Raw genomic sequence first — 18885 nt, 5'->3', positions numbered from 1 at the left:
TGGTCCTTAGTTCAAGTAACTTACTCTGGATCCAACCCAATAAGCTTTAAGCTTCTCCAAATCACCTCTGAGAATTTAGAAACTTTTTCTACAATTCTAATTCCTTTACATGACAATGCCCCATTCATTTGTCAGTGCTTGTGGAAAAACTGGAAAGTTCTGAATGGTTCCTGTATGTATTATTGATAGCACTCAGTTCATAGTATTTTCTTTTAATTTGTATAAGATGATAGAAAAATAACCATGCAACTTACCAGTAGTCTGGAATGCCCACGAGAACACAATAGGCTATTGCAATAATGACAAACACCTACACTTCAGAAATATTTCACAGCCACAATAAATCATTTAACTAATCAATCATTGGCAATGTATGGGATGGGTAACCTGTGATAACCTTGTGAATGGTCATCAAGCTGGTTGAAGAAGGTTGTATGGTAAAATTAAGGATGCCTGAATTTCAAATGAGTGGTTGGATCCCATACAAACAAAAGTATTCTGATGAGTGTACTCGATGAGGATTTATCAGAATTTCAAATATGCACATAGAAAAGAAATAAGCTTTCCATACATATAGCTCAGTGGTGAGGAACGTGTAGTCTTCCAAATTCTGGACTCTCAACTCCCATCAGCCCCAGCCAATGTGGTCAATGGATGATGGGAGTTGAAGTTCCAACAACATTTGGAGATCACACATTCTCCATCCTGGTACTAGACAAATGTAACAGACACAATAGATTTGTGGAAGCCAACACAAACAAGTCCTTCCAGGTTTTGGGAACTGCATAAGAGCCACCCAAGTTAATTCTAAGACCAAACCATTCAAAACTTGTTTGAAGAAACGTCAAGCAGTATGAAGCTACCGAATAATAAATAATTTGTTATTTTCAGTGTGACATTAAAGTGACCCAGATTAGGTTGAATTTAAGCCAAAGCATATTTTAAGGAGAACATAATCCCAGCATGTGATTGGCAAGACTCACATTTCTGTGCTTATTTGACTGAAAATGCCTGCTCATACTGGAAAAATGGATCATGTGAAGCCACCCTTGGAAAGGATTTGTTAAGGTCAGAAAGACTAACAGCCCAATCTGTTACTCCCTATACAGGATTACTTATGCAGAACCAATTGGGCAGCACTTATACTAACAAGATGCTGAAACAGATTGATGGCAAGTTGAAATGTTCTGCCTCTACTTTTATGTGTGTGTGTGACAACACAATACACAAGAAAGGACGGGACGGGACTAGAAGGTGGAATGAATGCCCTCGTTTCCTTCTCTAAATCCTTGTGTCTTTTATATGCACACAACCAACATGCAGAACTGCAAGAGTGGATAATTGCTTTCCCCTCTGTTGGGTCTCTGTGTGACAAAAAGGACACGAAGCTGAGGTTAATTGCTAAAACTATTCTGTCAGAACAAAAATTCTAATTCTATGTCCTTTTTAAAGCACATTCGGTAATTGTTTTGCTGGCACCATGCCTGTCCCCGACAGTTGATGCACAATTCTAGCTCAGCACCTCTGACTAAAGTAGATCTCTTATAAATAGATACTCTCTGGGGAACTCCTCCGCTCCTGCTTCTAGCAATCTTTAACCTTAAAAAAAGTTTGTGCTGTCTTATTCAGTGTTTGTCTGACAGACAAAGAGATGGGCATTGCAGGAATTTCTTCAGCAGTTCTGCTACCCCTTAATCAGCTTTGGACAAGTTGGGTTGGACTCGATGGCCTTTGTGGTCTCTTCCAACTCTATGATTCTATGATTAAGTGATCAGGAATCAATGCATAGAAGAGGCCACAGGCCAAGGTCTGTGACATGGATAATTTTCAGTCTATATATACTATTTGGGAGTCTGATAATTAGGCTAGAGCATGAGAAACCTACCCTAGATTGATTCAGCAGATTAAGGAAACAGAGGTTACAAGGGAAGGAAGGGTTAGTTAAAATGCTGAGAAAAACATGGTTCTACCAGCACTGATGAATGTGTCTCTGAATTATACTACGGAATACAAGCGTTTAAACAACAGACTAGACATACATATTCTAAGGATGGATTACTTCAGGGTAGTTAGCTCCCACAGATTTAGGAGAGTGGGAAAATGCTAGCCCCACATATAAATTGCATGATCAATAATATGGCATTAAAATCCTACCTGCCTTTTGAAAGATCTTATAATTGGATGAAACCAGAAAAAAGTTTGATTTTTTTTACTTTTAATGTCTAGATTAAAAACAGAAAGTGTTATGTGAGTCAATTCTCACATCACCTTTATGATGTGGGTGCCCCTGAGATACAGAATCACATGGGGCCATAACAGCATGGGAAGCCATGTATGCAAAACAGTTCATACATGTAGAGGGTAATTTTAACCGTCTTAGTGGAAGCATTCACTTCTGGATGTGGTTAAAATCACCCCACTATATGGGGGGGCTGCTTCAGTCATAGAGTTCAGGCCACACAGAATTTGACATCTCAGTGCCATCCATGCTAGAAAGGTCTTCTAGCCCAAATCTGACTCTCGACTGTTTAAATATCAAACATATTCAGAGCCACAATAGTTTATGATGCCCAAATCTGACTCTCGACTGTTTAAATATCAAACATATTCAGAGCCACAATAGTTTTTAAGAGGCCCCGAAGTACTGTATTCTAGCCACTCAGGTCTGCATTATTTTCAGGCACTGGCCCAATTCAGATGTAACAATAGTGGATCAAGAACAAGCATTGTGCCTGCATGTTTCAGACTCCCATTTACTCTTCTATTCTCTTGTATGGGGTTATTGAAAGTTTCTGAGGTTTGTTAAGCCACAGATTCCTGTTAGATATGATCAGGGAGATGTGGTTTGATCAGTCTACAAACAAGAACCTCAAACCAAGAGCAGATTTTATGGTTTGATATCCTTGTTTGTAGTCAGAAATTAAATTACAGTTTCCTGGTTCAGATATAATGGGAAACTATGGTTCAACAAACCCTGGAAATTTTCTGTCGTGGCAGATGAAAAAAAGGAGGAAGGAAAAGGAAGTACAGAAGCACAACACTTGTCCTTGGCCCAATAAATAATGATTTCTTGGACCAACTGGAGCATCTTTATATACTCAGAAATAATTATGCAGTTGGTTTTATAGGTTTCCTAACAAACTCAAGTCAACATTGCTGGCATTTTGTTAATCATCTTTAGATTTCCTAATTTTACTTGTAAAATTCATTCTGCTACAATTTGCCTGAGCACTCTAACTTAGGGCAGTGCATAATGTTTTTTTATTATTGCGACTTGCCTTTTTTAAGGAGAAAAATGCTTGTTTCTTCATTGGGTTCCATAATGAACCTTCTGACCTCATCTCTTATTTCAGGAACAACTTTTGGTATAGCAATCCAGCAGTGTGACATTCCATATCGGTACCAATACTTGGCTCCCACCATCCAACATGATTCTACAACCAGTGGATCCTTGACATTTCTCAACACAGTCCTAAGAAAAGTTGGGGTCTGTTTTTTGCACTTTGGGGTTTACATCCACAGGCGGCAGTCCAGGGACTGATATGGCTGCTTGGGCCCCAGGGGAATTTCAGAGAGAAAAACATAAATGGGACAGACTGGTGTGGCAAATGAGGCCTATGAATACTTCAGGTGGCTGGTGAGGTGTGGAAGACCTACAATACACTCTTTCTTATTGCTTCTGCCCAGAAATGATAATACTCTTTGCCCTGGTAATCAGGCTCTGAATCAACAGCTAAAATTTGCTTATCTCATTGCAGTGTACTACTGTGTTATGAGAACCTAGGAAACTGCAACAACCATAGAACCTTTTGGCAGAAGACTGCTGCCAGGAAACAGGTTGAATTTAGAAATGATGGATGTTAAATTGGGTTCTAAATTGGTGGGAGAATATTCCAGTATCATGGGCCCAGCTGAATAATGAGTTAAAAGTCTATGCAAAGGATCTAGGGCAAGACCATGAAGAACACAGCAGATGCCCCCACTAAAACACACACATATACACACATCTGTGTTGCAAAAACAGCAGACAGCAATACATGGCACCACACGTCGGAGCCGGTAGATGCAGAATGAATGTCATTCAAAAAATACATCTCTATTGCAATCCCTAAGTAAAACCTACATTAGCCAAACAACAAGCAAACCACAGTGTTCCCACGATCTTTTGCCAGAAGGATTGAATTAAAAGTACAAAAGAATCATACCAGCGCGGCTGGAGGAAGGGTCCCTTTCGGGCTGGTAACTCCGGTGCTGCCTTTAGTGCTGTTTGTTTGCGGCTGCAGAAAAGAAACACACATATACCAAAAAAAGAGAGAGAGAAGCCTCGGAAACGGAAGCTGAACAAACGCATTTGCCATGCAAACCTTTGCACCACCCAAACCCCCACAAGAGAAGGAATAGATAACCCCACATTCTACATGGCAATTATGTACAAATTATGTTCTGGTAGAGAAAGAAGACCAAAAAAGGCCTTCTTTGCAAAGTGGCAAAAAGTTGTAGTGATGGCAGATTGTCTACAAAACCGAATAGTTCTTCAAACCGGCAAAGTATGACTACTCCATGAACTGAATTTTCACAATCAGTTCTAGGCTATGGATATGGATACACAAGAAGGGTGTGTAAATATAAGTGATCTCTCATAATATGGCATAATTCCGAACTTTCCCCAACTCTTCCCCCAGAAAAGCCTCAGAAGGATACTTACCTTCACGCCGTCAGCTTTCTTGTTCAGTAAACTCTTAGCTGCTGCATAGGGAGGAAAAGAAGATATTTTAGTGGCAACTCCCCCAGTGTCCTGAGACATATTCTGGGCTGCCTGAATAGCCAAAAAAGAATTACACAAGCCGCATTGATGCTGTTTCCTCATCAAATGCTAAAAGGAGGCTTGAGAACAATGGGTAAATCCCAAGCTCTATGAGTGTGGGCAAAGGCCCAACCTATGCCTTAGCCAAACGTAGAGGTATGGAGGACAAAGTGCCTTGAACAGGCAGTTTCCCAAAAGAAGGGAGGTCAGCAGGGGGGCTGCAATACTTCTGTGAAGTGGACATTTCACTTGATAATACCACAGTCATTGTTGTTGTTTCTCAAACGGCCATTGGCTTGGACACATATTGGTTTGTCCAAACTCTGCAGAATCACAAGCAGGGAGTCTCTGTGGGACAGTGTTCAGCTGAACAAAGTGGCATTCTAAATGAAGTGGGACAGCAGCCTTCTGTGGTTCAGCTCTCAAAACATCCTCTCAATCCATCACTTGGATAACATCCGGACTCTTCTTTATTCATTCTTTGGTGATTCATATCTTTCTAATCAATCTAATGATATTATCAGATTTCCCTTGCATGCACTGTCCATCTTAGCTAAATATATACTGGTTTCACTCCCACTGAAATTTATGCACTTTGCAATGGGAACATTAGATTCCCTTAACACCACCTGATGCAGCTCATTCTCCAGCCAGTATATGAGTTCCAGATTTCCTTGACAGGTGCTAGGCAAATTTAGGAATGGTTACCCGCAACTCTTTGTCCTTTTACTCTAAGGGTTCCTAAGATATATATTTTTTAATGAGCTGCAATACAACTTTGTCTTCAACAAGCTGTCTATGGGACCCCATGTTCTAACAAGCATGCTACTTCAATAACTTTGCTGCCTGAAATTTTAATATTCCCTAATGCCATCCCAGCAAAGTGTTAATTCAGCCACTTAAATATGTCGCGATGCTACACTCCCACCATTTTGTAGGTATGTGAGAAAGCCTCTCTGTACTTACTCTCATCCTCTTTCCCTGATCACACCTGTTGTGAACCTTTTGCGCTTAATCCAGCTTTTGCCCATTTGGTGCCTTCCAGCCATGCTGGCTGAGGCTGATGCTAGTTGTAGGCCAAAAGATTGAGAAGGGACCAGGCTGGCGAAGGCTAATCAATCAAATGTTAATCTTTTCCCTCTGATACTCTGTAGATTGCAATTTCCATTTTCCCCCCTTAAAAGAAGCAACATCACAATACAGCCTCATTTATCCCAACAGATTATGGAATGCTGGACATATGTGAATAGTTTAGAGCCTTTGCATGGCTAGGATGGTGTATGAGGACAAAAGATTCATTCATATAATAGAGATTCCTCTATAATTGCATTAGTCCAGAACGGTCTTTTTTGTTGCTTTCTGTTGTTTTTTGGCTGAGGAGAGACCCAAGAGTGTTATGGCAGAGAAGCTGTTGTGGGGTGGGGGTCTGAAATGTAATGGCAAGGTTGGGAGAGGGTCAAGGGAGGTTACTGCAGCAGGTGTGATAAGGGTGGGTTAGGATTGAAATGAACAGAAATATGGGTGCCTTTACTTGGATCTGGCTAATGGAATTGCAGGGAACCAACAAAGCTTCAAGAGGCCTCCAGGGAGTATTAGAGCAGTTGAGGTATAGATAATGCTGTGTCTAGAAGAAATCAGATAGCACAATATGCTGGCTCTGTGGAGGAGAGACATCGATACCAGCACCAGCACCTACAGAACAAGATGACTTCCTCTGTTTCTGGACCCTATCCCTCATGAAAACTCCTGTCTCCCACATCAAATCCAATCATCACCACAGGTAGGCATTATTAAAGGGCAGAACCCAACAAAAAGTTTGCTTACCTTACAGAAATTTACAGAAGAGGAAAGGCGAGAGAGACAGGCAGGTGAGAAGAAGGATTGGAGGAGGGATGGAGAGAAAGAGAGAAGGAGGAGGAGGAAAAAATAAAGAAGTGTTGAGACAGAAAGCAAGGCCTCTGGGGCAGAGACCCCATCTGACATCAAGGGGAAGTGAAGCAGCAGCACCAGCACCATAAAAGCAGCACTACAGAGGACTTTGCTCACACACACACAGGAAGGAAATGATCCATACAGTCACCACACTAATGGAAGGATGGTAGCCCATGGAACCACTACAGTCAGAAAAGGGACTCGACAATACGTTACATCATTTTTTTCCTTCACAAGCGACTTGGTGACCCCATGACTGTCTCTTGTTTTTTTCCTTAAAACATACAGTCCCTATTCATGTCTCCCATCTAATCCCAAACTCTTCACATCACAAAGACTTTTCTTCTGTCTTTCATCCATGTTTATTTGGGACCCACACAGCGCATGAAGTTTTCAGTCTATCTTGGTGAACTCAACATGCCATATGTGGGTCACAATGAAAAGTGCAGCTATAAATTTAGCGTTGCCTAGCTTCCTCGATGGCCTCAAAGAGAATTTTATGACCATTTACTGACACCAGATTCTACGGACTAGTTCTACTCTTTAGCAATTTCCCACAACTACGTTTGCTGTATTAAAATGTGCAAGCCTCTCTGCAGCCCTTTGGACTAAAGAACGGCTTATATTATAGTAATACAGTGGTATCTTAGGTTAAGAACTTAATTCGTTCTGGAGGTCCGTTCTTAACCTGAAACTGTTCTTAACCTGAAGCACCACTTTAGCTAATGGGGCCTGCCGCCGCTGCTGCGCCACTGCTGCGTGATTTCTGTTCTCATCCTGAAGCAAAGTTCTTAACCTGAGGTACTATTTCTAGGTTAGCGGAGTCTGCAACCTGAAGCGTCTGTAACCCGAGGTACCACTGTAATTAGTTTGGAAAAATGCAGCTCTAGTAAAAATGAAGTCCCATGAATGTGGCGATGCCATAGAATTCTATGACAGAATCCCGACAAAAGCCACAGAATGTGAAACAGCTACAACCGCCAAATGCCACTACCCATCCCTTTAACTCACCTCCTCAGTTCTACTATACTACTAACTTCACGTGCCAATTCTCACATCAAAGTTAAAGTCCCAAGCCAAAGCAACTTTTGAAACTAGAATAATGTAAATTAAGCACACATGGAAGATGTCCTTCCTTTACAGAGAGCATTGTTGACACAGAATTGGGAGCCTATTAGCTGTTATGCAATGTTCACATAGATCTTGTTGTAATAGATGCCATTACCTTTGAGCTGCTCAAATGGAGTCTCCATGAGAGATATGGTGTTTTTTTCCAGCACTTGGTATGTTTTTGATCAGGAGCAGCTAATGCTGTCTCCCCAGATACTGTTGCACTACAGCTCCCATCCTCACTGACTGCTGGCCATGCTGGCTGGAGTGGATGGGAGCTTGGGAGTCCAACATCAAGAAGGCCACAGGTTAGCCATCCTGGTTCTAAATTATGGGTTTCAGTGCAAGCAAAGTTGTGAATTGTGTGTCTCATATTAATAGGCAGTTAAGGCTGATTATTAGTAGACTTAACATTTCATAATTTATCAATGGATGTAGAAAATGTTGACTGCCTTCAGCGATGCTTTCAATATCTGAGAGTCTATAATTAAAATGTAATTTGTGGTTTATTAATGCCTAGTGATTCAGAGCACAACAAAGCTTTGTTCCTCAATCTTTTTATAGCTTTTCTGGAGTGAAGAGCTATGAATAGTTTTGCACCTACACACACACACGACCTGCCTATTAAGCTTTTTGTTCAACCAATGAGAATCAAAACTATGAAGTTGCAACCTCGCAGCATACTTGGAAAATCTGAAAGGAAGCCTTCTTTGTCCTATCTGAAATAGGGAAACTCTTACTTCAATCCCCTGATGCTATTAGCAGCTGCACCAGCAAATTAATATTTAGAAGGGAGTGTAAGCAATTACTATGGCAGAGCAGTGTCACACTGTTGTACTGGGGACTGTGCCAAAATCATAGCATGGATAGGCACTAGCAATATCCATCATGGCTAGATGTGGTAGAGGGCTATTGCAAAGGGATCTTGCACTGGATGAGAAAGGGGAAAGGAAAGGATCAGGAACCATTTACCTCTCTGACTTCCTAAAAGGCATTCTAGCCACTGTGTTATGCCTAGTATTTGGCAGTGGATTGCAATGGATTGCAACTGACAGAAGGCAGCATAAGCCGGGCAGACTTGTCCTCATGGCCAAAGTGCATAATGCAACCAGAGTGGCACAACTCTCTCTCTCTGCTCTGGTAGTCACATGTATTTGTAGATTGGGGATGCTCAAACCAGTAGTCCATGCAGATGTGCACGGCAAATAGCTTTGTGTCAGAAACTTCTATTGTTTGTAGACAGAAAGTAGTTCTTTTCAGAGAATGAAAGGCAGTTTGAAGGAGGCATTGTTGTCCATGGTACATACACTCATCCCACTACCAGTCCTGTTTTCAGGCATACAGGTTTTTGCACTGCTTCTGTAGTCTGCAAAATCTGTTTGACCAGATGTATCATGAAGATCTATGCCTCTAATCATATCACGTTCAGTGCTAAAAGCAATTGCCTGCTGCCTGCCTTTTTTTTACAATAGTCTTTTGAATTTAACTCTTAGCACAAGCTATTAAATTGGAGGCAGGAATGGAATTGGGGACCACTGAGATTAATGGATGAACTATATGTTTCCACAGTGTAACACACACTGTGTGAGGAATATGAATTCCATTAGTTTACTGAGCATATCTGCTTGTAGGTAGCAGTGATAGGCCCCAGCTTTGGCATGTGATATGCTACATGTGTATCCACCTATCATACAGGTAAACCACAGTACTTCTTTGTGTACACAAATTCTGCAGCATGTAAAATGGCCTCTAGGTAAGTATCAAGCATAGGGCTGTCATACATCCAGAATTTCCCAGACATCACTGGGAATTGGCCATTGGAAACAGTTTCTGGGTAGAAATCACTGAAATGTCCGGGGAAATCCGAATGTATGGCAACCCATGTAGGCAGTATTGGTTTTGGCAATTTTCCTTAGAAATAACTTAAAAGCTTCTCTCTTTTTTGATATTTTGCACACACAAAAAGCTCAACAACCTTTCTGTCTGGATTTTCACAAAAAGAGGAGGGGAAGATTTGGCACTTTGAAGTACCTAAAATCTTATACTTTTGGAAATGACAGGTGCAATTTGCTGTGACTAAGCAGTTAAACTTGTAATTAGAAACGGTGTTACTACTAACTGGCAACTACAGTGCAAGATTTGTATATGTCTAAAGTAATAGCAGTATGACCTTTACCCAGTGGAAGGATCTTGTCTGAACAGAAGACATACTCAAAAAGTCTTTTCTGGATCTTCTCAGAGCTATGTGCTCAGCTCCAAAAAAAGGCTCCTGAATATATACTGCCATCTGAATGATGTTCATAAAGGGGCTGTGCGTGGGTGCACAGATTTCGTGCATATCTTGGCTTCTTAAACTGGGATTTGATTGTCCAACTGCAGCTACAGAGTCAGATAAGTTAGTGTTGACAGTGGTCACCATTTCCCAAATTAAATCAATATATACTCTTGCAAGAAGAGTTTTAAAGAGAAAATGGGCATGAAAAATCAGAGCAAGGCTAACGTCAGGCCACAATTCTACTTGGGTCACTGGTGTATTATGTGAAAGTGTCAGGAGTTGCAATCTATCACTTTTGCCAAATCTACACTCAGCCTTCCCTTCATTTAGAACCTGTTCTTGATAACACATATTTTATTCAGCTTTTTATATACTTTTACACCCACATTGATGGATTTGACACTTTATAGCCAAGTTTTAACCATTTACCTGTCAAACCATCCCTTCATTATTTTGTGAGTTCCCATGAGCAAAATGCATTACAACAGAATTCTAGTGCAATGTTGAAAAACAGAGATGACATCTTAAACCAATGGGATATACAGTGTGCTGCTGTAATTTCTCGCCTGTTTCTTCATTTAATTTTGTTCACACTGAAATCCTAGCGAGGGTTTTCGGAGTGGCATTGACACTGACTAGATTAGCTGAGAATGATCACAACCACTGCTGCCATGCAAATCACTTTCCCCACATGCAGTGGCGACAACAGCACCGACATAAGCAGAAGCCTCGTCAATCTTCTGAGAAGAAATCTGACTGCCAGAGGCCCTGACGCATGCACCTGGGTTGCACAAAATTCATGCACCATTTACCACATTCAACCTGCAGGCAAAGCTGGGGTGCAGACAGGGCAATGGCTAAGACAAGCAAAGAGCCAACATTCACTAGAGAGAAACCTTGGCATGAAAAAGGTGTCAAGGGGACCCTTGTCTGCATGCCCCAAGAATTGTCCATGTTGAGCAGCTATGGAGGGCAACATGTTCTCACAGCTATAGACTTGCTCTGTGAGCATGCAATCCTGATACTTTCCCCTGCAACCTGAGCTGCATCAAGTCTTTGGATACTTTTCTCCTACTACCAATAAGCAATAAGCATATATGTAGCAGTTTTTAGCTTTACAACCCTTTAACCGACGATGTCTTATTGTGTTTTTAATATTTTGTTGGGAGCCGCCCAGAGTCGCTGGGGAAACCCAGTCAGATGGATGGCATATTATTATTATTATTATTATTATTAATCATTGTTCTATCCTCAAAACAATTAGAGCTTGCTATTACCACCATTTTACATATGGGATAACTAAGCCTAAGACCAGTCGAAGGCCAGGAAAACAATCTAAGTTTGAGCTGCAGGCCTACAGTCAATGCGGGGCAGATACAATCAATTATATAATCATATAATTGACTACATGGAGAATCCCAAACGTTATCAAATGTATTTAAAGCAATGGGAAGCTCTCCAACTTCTCGGTATTATTGCCTTAGAAATAGGCATAAATAGTCACACCTAGTTTCCATTTGAGGACAGGTGGACACTGGGACCACACTCCCCAAGTATAACTAATCTTATTGAAGGCACCAAAACACGCTCATTATAGGTTGCAACAAAGAAGGGGAGAAGCAGGGTGAGACAAGTTTGCACGAGAGAAAAAAAATGATTAGACCACACTTTATTCTAGTTAACAAAATTAAGTCATCAATATGACTGATCTATAAGAGGCTTCCTTCTACATGCCAAGCAAGGAAAATCAACCTTAGTGGAGTGTTGCCAGATGTCTACAGAGGAAAAGTATAACTTCCTTCATCCTACCAAGGCCCAAAGACTGAATGTGCAGAGCTGCATAGGAATGTGTGCTTTTATGGCTCATGAACACATATGCACAATTATATTTTAAGATTATAGTACCTGTCAGCTATGTTCTGCAGTTCTGCAGGGGAAAGTGCCTATCTTTCACTCACTGGTATAGCGAGCAGTGTTAAAATACTAAAAACTTAAGGAGAAATGCTTTAAATCATGGGTGGGGAATCTATGGCCCTCCAGATGTTATTGGACTTCAACTCCCATCACCCCTCACCAGCATGTCCAATTGTCAGAGATAAAAAGATCATTCCCCACCCCTGCTTTAATAATAAATTTATTATTATTTCAGGAATACATACTTTTCTGCAGCATTATGAATGCACATATGCCCAGTTGGTGTGAATGACCTACTAAGCAAAGAGCACAATATTCCAAAATTCCTGTAAATTTTGCCTATGCTTTTGAAAGAACCAGCACCAAAAGTACTGCCGTGTCCAATGGGACTAAGGACCAGTAGTGGTGCTTCACTGCAGGCAATTAAACAACTCCAGTGCAATTCTGTTCATTGCTGTAGCAGAAAATAATTATGTGCTACTTACACATTCATTGACCAAAAACTGATGGGGCTGGACTCCTCAAGCTGCACTTGAGCTAGGATCATGACACCCTCCATTTCCTACTCGCCCTGCCCAGGCAAACTAGTTGACCACCTCTCACCCTGAGGTCTCCAGCTGATGAACTGGCAGGCAGGCAGACCACCAGAAATGAGGTCACCACTGGGCCCACTGCATCACTGCAAAGGTCGCAAGGGCAGCCTCTCATTTCCTGATGGTTGCATATTAGGTAAGAAGCCAGCAGAGGGACAGCACGAGAATAGGCCTTTTCTGTGGTGGCTCCCCATCTGTGGAATGCTCTCCCCGGAGTGGCTCAGCCTGTGGGTGCTGGCCAGGCGAAATGTGCTTCTTAGTCACTCAGGGATCTGCACTGACCCAAATAGTATGTGAGTGGTTGCTTTCAGCCTGGCAGTTGCCTCTCCCAGGGGCATAGCATGGGTAGGGCTGGGAGGGGCATAGCCCCAGGCACATGATTTTGAGGGGGCGCGAGCCAGGTGCCTGCCACTCCACAGGGATGCCCACCCTGCCTGCCACTGGGGGTCTCTGGGCCCCGGAGCCCAGCCTGGCCTTGCCATCACGCCCCTGCCCCCCTCGTTGAATGACTGCCCAGTCAACATTGGGGGATGCGCCCAAGAAGGGCCGCATTGGTCAGTCGGTCTCCCCCCTTAGTGGGCAAGCAGGCGGCACAGCGCAGCACAGCCCATAAATCCTCTGTGTCCCGTGTCTGTCCAGTGGTGGTGGCAAGGGTTGAGCTGGTGTGGCGGCTTTTGTTCATCCTCTGCACCCAGCCCCTGGTCCCACCTGATGCATAGGTATATACATGCAGACCCCAGGCACTAGCAAAGGACGCAACACCACTGGCTTCTCCCACTAGGACATGAAGGCTTACCCTGGAAGCCTCTGTCTCATCACAGACCGTTCTGAATGGACCTCTCATTTCTTGGGATAATTGTCAGATAAGTGCACACAACTCTCTTGCATGCTGCTTTTGGACTGTGATGAATAAAATGGTGCCACTCGGGCAAAAAACATGCATGCACAAGGCACTCCTTCCTACCTAAAACCAGTAGTCAGATTACTTGAAGAGGAGCATTCTTTTTGTGATGTACCACCAGTGCTTTTTTCTCTAGAAAAATAGGTGCCGGTACCTGCCATGAAGTTGTTACAGGAAGTGGCACACTTTTTAATAACAACAAAAAGAGGTGCTGGTACTGAATACCCTTCAGTACCCCTGGGGGCACTGTGTACTACTTAGATTATGTTTTCAAAGGCTATGCATGGGTCTTGGCTAAAATGGAACAAGAGGAATGCAGGGTCAGAGGATTTTGTTAAGTTCCCACTGTCCCCAATAATTTCCTCTATAATCTGAACACTGCCTGGAGCAGAGATGGGGAACCTGCAGCTCTTCAGAAGTTGGTGGATTCCAGCTCCCATCAGCACCAACCAGCATGGCCAATGCTCAGGGACAATGGGAGTTGTAGCCCAACAACCTATGGGGTGCAAAGGATTCCCCATTCCTGGATTAGTCCAGTGATAAATGACAGTATTTTCTGATGGGAAGGTGACTTGCCAGAAAACAGGCAGCATTTCATCTTCTGTATCTTGCATGGGACATGCAGAGCATGCTAGGGCAAAAGTCAAGTAGGTGTTGAATGTGACCAACAGGAAGCAAATTGTCCTCTTTCTCCCTTAGCTCCCTGCACTTGGCTCATTATAGGTGCTAAATCATGGTTGGGAAATCTGTGGCCCTCCAGATGTTGTTGGATTGCAACTTCCACCAGCCCTAGCCATTGGATCATGCTGACTGAAGCTGATGAGAGTTGAAAACCAACAACAACTGGAAAGACACAGGTTCCCCCATCGCTCTGCTAAACAATATTTCTTAACAGTCACTTGTAGCATTTGTGTATGTATATATAAATTTATGTATACAAATGTGTGTGTGTGTGTGTGTGTGTCTGTGTGTGTGTGTGTAGCTAGAGATAGAGATAATGCCTAACCACAAAACTGAAAGCTGTTCCAGCACCATGACCTCCACCACACAAAGCATGCATCTCCTCTTCCATTAATGGTCTCCTATATTTGCCTTGCTTAACTCTCTGAGATAACAGCATCATTTTAGCACCAGCCAATCTCAGTCATACAGAATCCTTACGGGTTGTTTCATATGTTTCCCTATGACCTTTTCATGACACTGTTCCTGCAACTTGATTAAATGTTCTGGAATTATTTACAGGTGGCCCTGACTCTTAACTTTGCTACTAGTTACAACAAAAGGTATCCCCAGACTCTTAAAACAGGGTGGGATGCGGTGGTGATGGTGAATGACACATCATGCGCTCAAATTTCAAAGTGAGAAAGGGGAAGTGAGGCGAGTCTCTTCCGGACACATCTACCTTGCTCCACCAAACCCATGGTGGCACCGGAGGCTGCTGCTGCTGCAGACATTGTGGCAGGAGCGGTGGTCTGTCTGCCCACTGTTAGCACCAGGTAGGGAAACAAAGAAGTAAAGGACAGCAAATAGGGAAAGGGATGGGGAAAGAGTTAGAGAGGAACAGAGAGAGAGAAAGAGAGGAAGAGAGAGGGGGAAATAAAGAAGGGGAAAGAGACAAAGGAAGCAGAAAAAGATTAGAGTTAAAAGTTGAGATGAAGAGGCGTGACTATTGGTAGCAAACGTGCATTGACTTTACACAATCCATGGGTCTTTTCCATGTGATCCAGAGTTATTCCTATATGTCTTGTTTCACTGCTCTGGAGACGCCATCCTGTGCAGTATTAGGTAGGGGGACACGGTATCCTGACCACACAATAAACAATTCTGTAAACACTAGGAAGATAGTCTAGGAGGCTATTGATCCTTATATCCCGAGTTCAGAAAAGGAAGAGTGATAATTATCACCAGAACTAAACTATGCCACCAAAAGTAGCAGAAATGATAAGGTGTGTGGAACATTTAAGAAGGATTCTCACTGTTGGGCTTGCAATTGCTAGAGTCATAAATCATTATGCGGCACAAGACGTATGGCAGCCATACATTGCTTCTGCAGCTGGTTTCCTGAGCTTCTTGGGAGTATTAAAGCCCTAAGATAATAATAATTGATTAGCTATTAATGCCATTTCTGAGTTCTCTTCTGCGATTGCTCTGAAGCTAATGACACAAGGAATAGGAACCTAAATGGCAAGTCTGGAGGCCTCAGAGCTAGCTTAGGACACTGTTCACTCAGTAATTCTGTAACTACATAAAATCTGTGGAATTTGGCACTTGTTATAAAATTATTCCAGGGGAAAAGTTGGTGGTAGAAGACAGACGCATTGTACACTTTATCTGCTTTCCAACTGGGAAGATCAGACAGGCTACCCTAGCTAAAATTTCAGGAGATTTTGTCAATCCCTCCAGCTATCAACATTCTGTGAGTAGTCTGTGAATTATTTATTGCCAAAGATCACACTCCCCCCCCCCCAACACTCTATGGCCATCTTTCCTTTCTCTTCCTCAACACCTTCAAAATGCCGCTTCTTCCTTGCCACTTTGTTCATCAACACCCAATTTCTGTCCAGAAATTTCAAATTCCACAAAGAGGAGGTATATATTCTGTGTTCTGAATCAGACAGGTCACACTTCCATAGTCAGTATTCTCAATAGATACAGATATAGTATTAGGAAATGTGTGTTTCTTTCATGCTTGCGGAATTTGGATTTCCTAGTTGTGGAATGTGGATTCTGTCATTCTTCGCTATAAATCCATGGAGTCTTGATTAGGCCCATGGACAATGATGGGAAAGGAAGCCCTGCAGGAAAGTGAGGACGGAGAAACAGTGTGAGTGGGTGGATTCTTGCTTGAGGAATCTACTCAGCCATCATACACCCTCTTTTCTCTTTTAAAACGCAGAAGCTGATGGTAACTTTTCTAACCAGGGACAGCAGTTCCTCTCCCCTGGGATCAGCACTTTGCTTTTTTAGAAGCCTCTCTGATTGATCTGATGATGAGCATCAACCAAAACAGGAAATACCATGGGGGGTGGGGGGGTGGGGAGACACACAGTACCCCTGCATTTTAAGGAAAACCAAACCAGAAGTGTTAATATGCAACAGCTCAACACTTGTGCCTTTGTAGTGTCCGATCTACTATTATATTACCTAGATTTTTTTTTATTAAAAAAATGCAACTGAGAAAATATGGAAGTAGCAGGAATACCATTTCAGATCTCAGAGGCAGGATCAAAGACATTTCATTGGAGTGGGGGCAGCAGGCAAGATTTGCGACAAAGCCTGAAAGCGAGCTCTTTGATACATATGAAGAATATATTAAATTGCAATCAAGTTGTGTATTTTGAGAGCATTTGTTATGATTACTTTTTGTACTTCTTAAGAACTAGAAAAACAAATGATCCTGAAGGATAATTACATGTAGCCTAGAAGACAAGAGAAATGGGGATTGGCTCCCTCCTGAAATGGCACAGCGCTGAGTAGAAAATATGGGGGGTGGGGGGCAGAGATAGATCCAGAAATCCTGGGAAACCTGCATTTCTGCAAGAACAGGGGCTGCTTCCAGACAGTCTCTATTTTCAGGTGGTATTCAACCGCATACAAGCAAATCCAAAGCTGACTTGGAGGTGTCGCGGAACAACACTTCTGAAAAGACTGGATCACTTGCAATACGGAAAGTGACATGAAAATGCACTGGGAAATGTGGGACTTGCATCATCTAACCTCTTCACAAACAAATCAGAATGAATGCTCTTTAAATAGCCCTCGTGGTCTAATCTCCCTGCAAACAGATGAGGATGAATGTTCAATAAATAGGTCATCTGGAATCATCCAGGGATCTGGAATATGCAGCACTAAATCAAACCGCTTTGACTGATTGTGTTGTTAAGGCTTTCGCAGAGGAGGGGAACGGCAGTGGGGGACAAGTACAGAGGTCAGAAGGAAGCTAGTCAGAGTTCTTGGAAGAAAGCGTGTATGAGGAGGGCATTCCAGAGCACACTTCCTTTCTCTCATCTTGGCTTCATGTGCAGAGATGGACTTGACATCCAGTCAACGAAAATAGTTTTGCGTTCGATTCCTGGTCCCGACATACAACTTTCCGCATCACAATACTGCCGTGCCAGAGAGCACCAGGATACGAGAAAGAGGAGAACGAATGTCACACACCAAGACCAAGGTTAATGAACAAAATCTATATTAGCGGAGCAGCTTTGACAGTCGTTGCACCTGTGAGGACCCATCTGAAGACTGCCTCAGTTAGAAGGTGTGCGAGTTAGTTAGTTAAATAAATAAACAAATTTAAAGGGAAATGGAAACTGCTGAAGTGTGAATAGGTTTCTTTTCTCTTCGTTAAGCAAAGCAAATCTCTCACCTGAAAAGTTTCTCGTTGCCAGCATAGTGGTAAGAATTGCACCCTAAAAGAGAAATTAAAAAAAGATGTTGGGGGCAAGTCAGAAAGAATTTTAAAAAAATAATTTTTAAGCGCTTTTTAAGAAAACGTATCACAGATGAAAAGGTTGGGGGGGAGTGCGAGAAGGGTAAATATGTTGTTGTTGTTGTTGTTGTTGTTGTTGTTGTTGTTGTTGTTGTTGTTGTTATTACCACAAATAGCAATACATTACTTAAAGGAAAAATGAATGCAACAGCAAGTTATAAACATATACAAACAGCAAATAATTTTATTTTATATCTAATCATTAGAGAAATCCAATACTTAAATACGCTGTATCTCAGAAAACAATGTTTTACCCACTTTTCCAAATTATTAATTTCCAAATCAACTTTAACATCTCAGGGAAATGAAAAAGCGTAACACACATTAGAGATGTACCCTCTAGATCTGCTATGCTGAATAGTCTATCCAATTTTTTGTAAACTAATCTTTTCTTTGTTTCCCTTGCCTGCTCCTTAAATAATAAGTTAATTTTGCCATAACTGCTTGTTCCCAAACTGTTTTTTGCATACCAGTCAGTTATAGAATGGGGAAAGAATAAAGTATGTCTGTGTAAACCTAGACTATGCAATGCAAAAGGAGCAAAAGTAATTTTCTAAGTCCTGCATCCTCATTTCTAAAGTAGCAGTGATAGGTCTGAGTTGTTCAATCTATTAGATGGGTCTGGCTAGGAATAATCCTGCCTTAGCATAAAAGTCTGTGTAAAATGCTGAAGGACTTTCAGGTCTCTAAGAACCACTCTGAGACTAAAAATTCACACTGGTGTGTATTCCATTGCATTTTTAAGTTCCCCCATATCTGAGAACATAAAAGGTAAAGGTAAAGGGACCCCTGACCATTAGGTCCAGTCATGACCGACTCTGGGATTGTGGCGCTCATCTCGCTTTATTGGCCGAGGGAGCCAGCGTA

At 42.2% G+C, this 18885-nt stretch overlaps 1 protein-coding gene across 18 annotated transcripts in view; it reads right to left on the bottom strand.

Annotated features, from left to right (window-relative positions):
- The window catches only part of CAMK2B (calcium/calmodulin dependent protein kinase II beta), a 194264-nt gene that overhangs the window by 33478 nt on the left and 141901 nt on the right, over positions 1-18885 (bottom strand). For 6 of the 18 annotated variants that reach the window (XM_083480467.1, XM_083480484.1, XM_083480483.1 and 3 more), the window contains exons 12-15: positions 17896-17938; positions 14932-15012; positions 4706-4746; positions 4206-4277 (exon numbers count right to left, since the gene is read on the bottom strand). In XM_083480467.1, coding sequence (XP_083336593.1) covers positions 4206-4277; positions 4706-4746; positions 14932-15012; positions 17896-17938 — 237 coding nt within the window. The remainder of the gene's footprint in view (positions 1-4205; positions 4278-4705; positions 4747-14931; positions 15013-17895; positions 17939-18885) is intronic. The other 12 variants (XM_083480477.1, XM_083480470.1, XM_083480479.1 and 9 more) reach the window with 4 other exon arrangements.

This window comes from Podarcis liolepis (assembly GCF_965112155.1).
Source record: "Podarcis liolepis genome assembly, chromosome: 16".
In the NCBI taxonomy this organism is placed as follows: Eukaryota; Metazoa; Chordata; class Lepidosauria; order Squamata; family Lacertidae; genus Podarcis; species Podarcis liolepis.
Note: the sequence above shows the minus strand (reverse complement) of the source record. Positions and strands in the feature narration are given on the sequence as shown.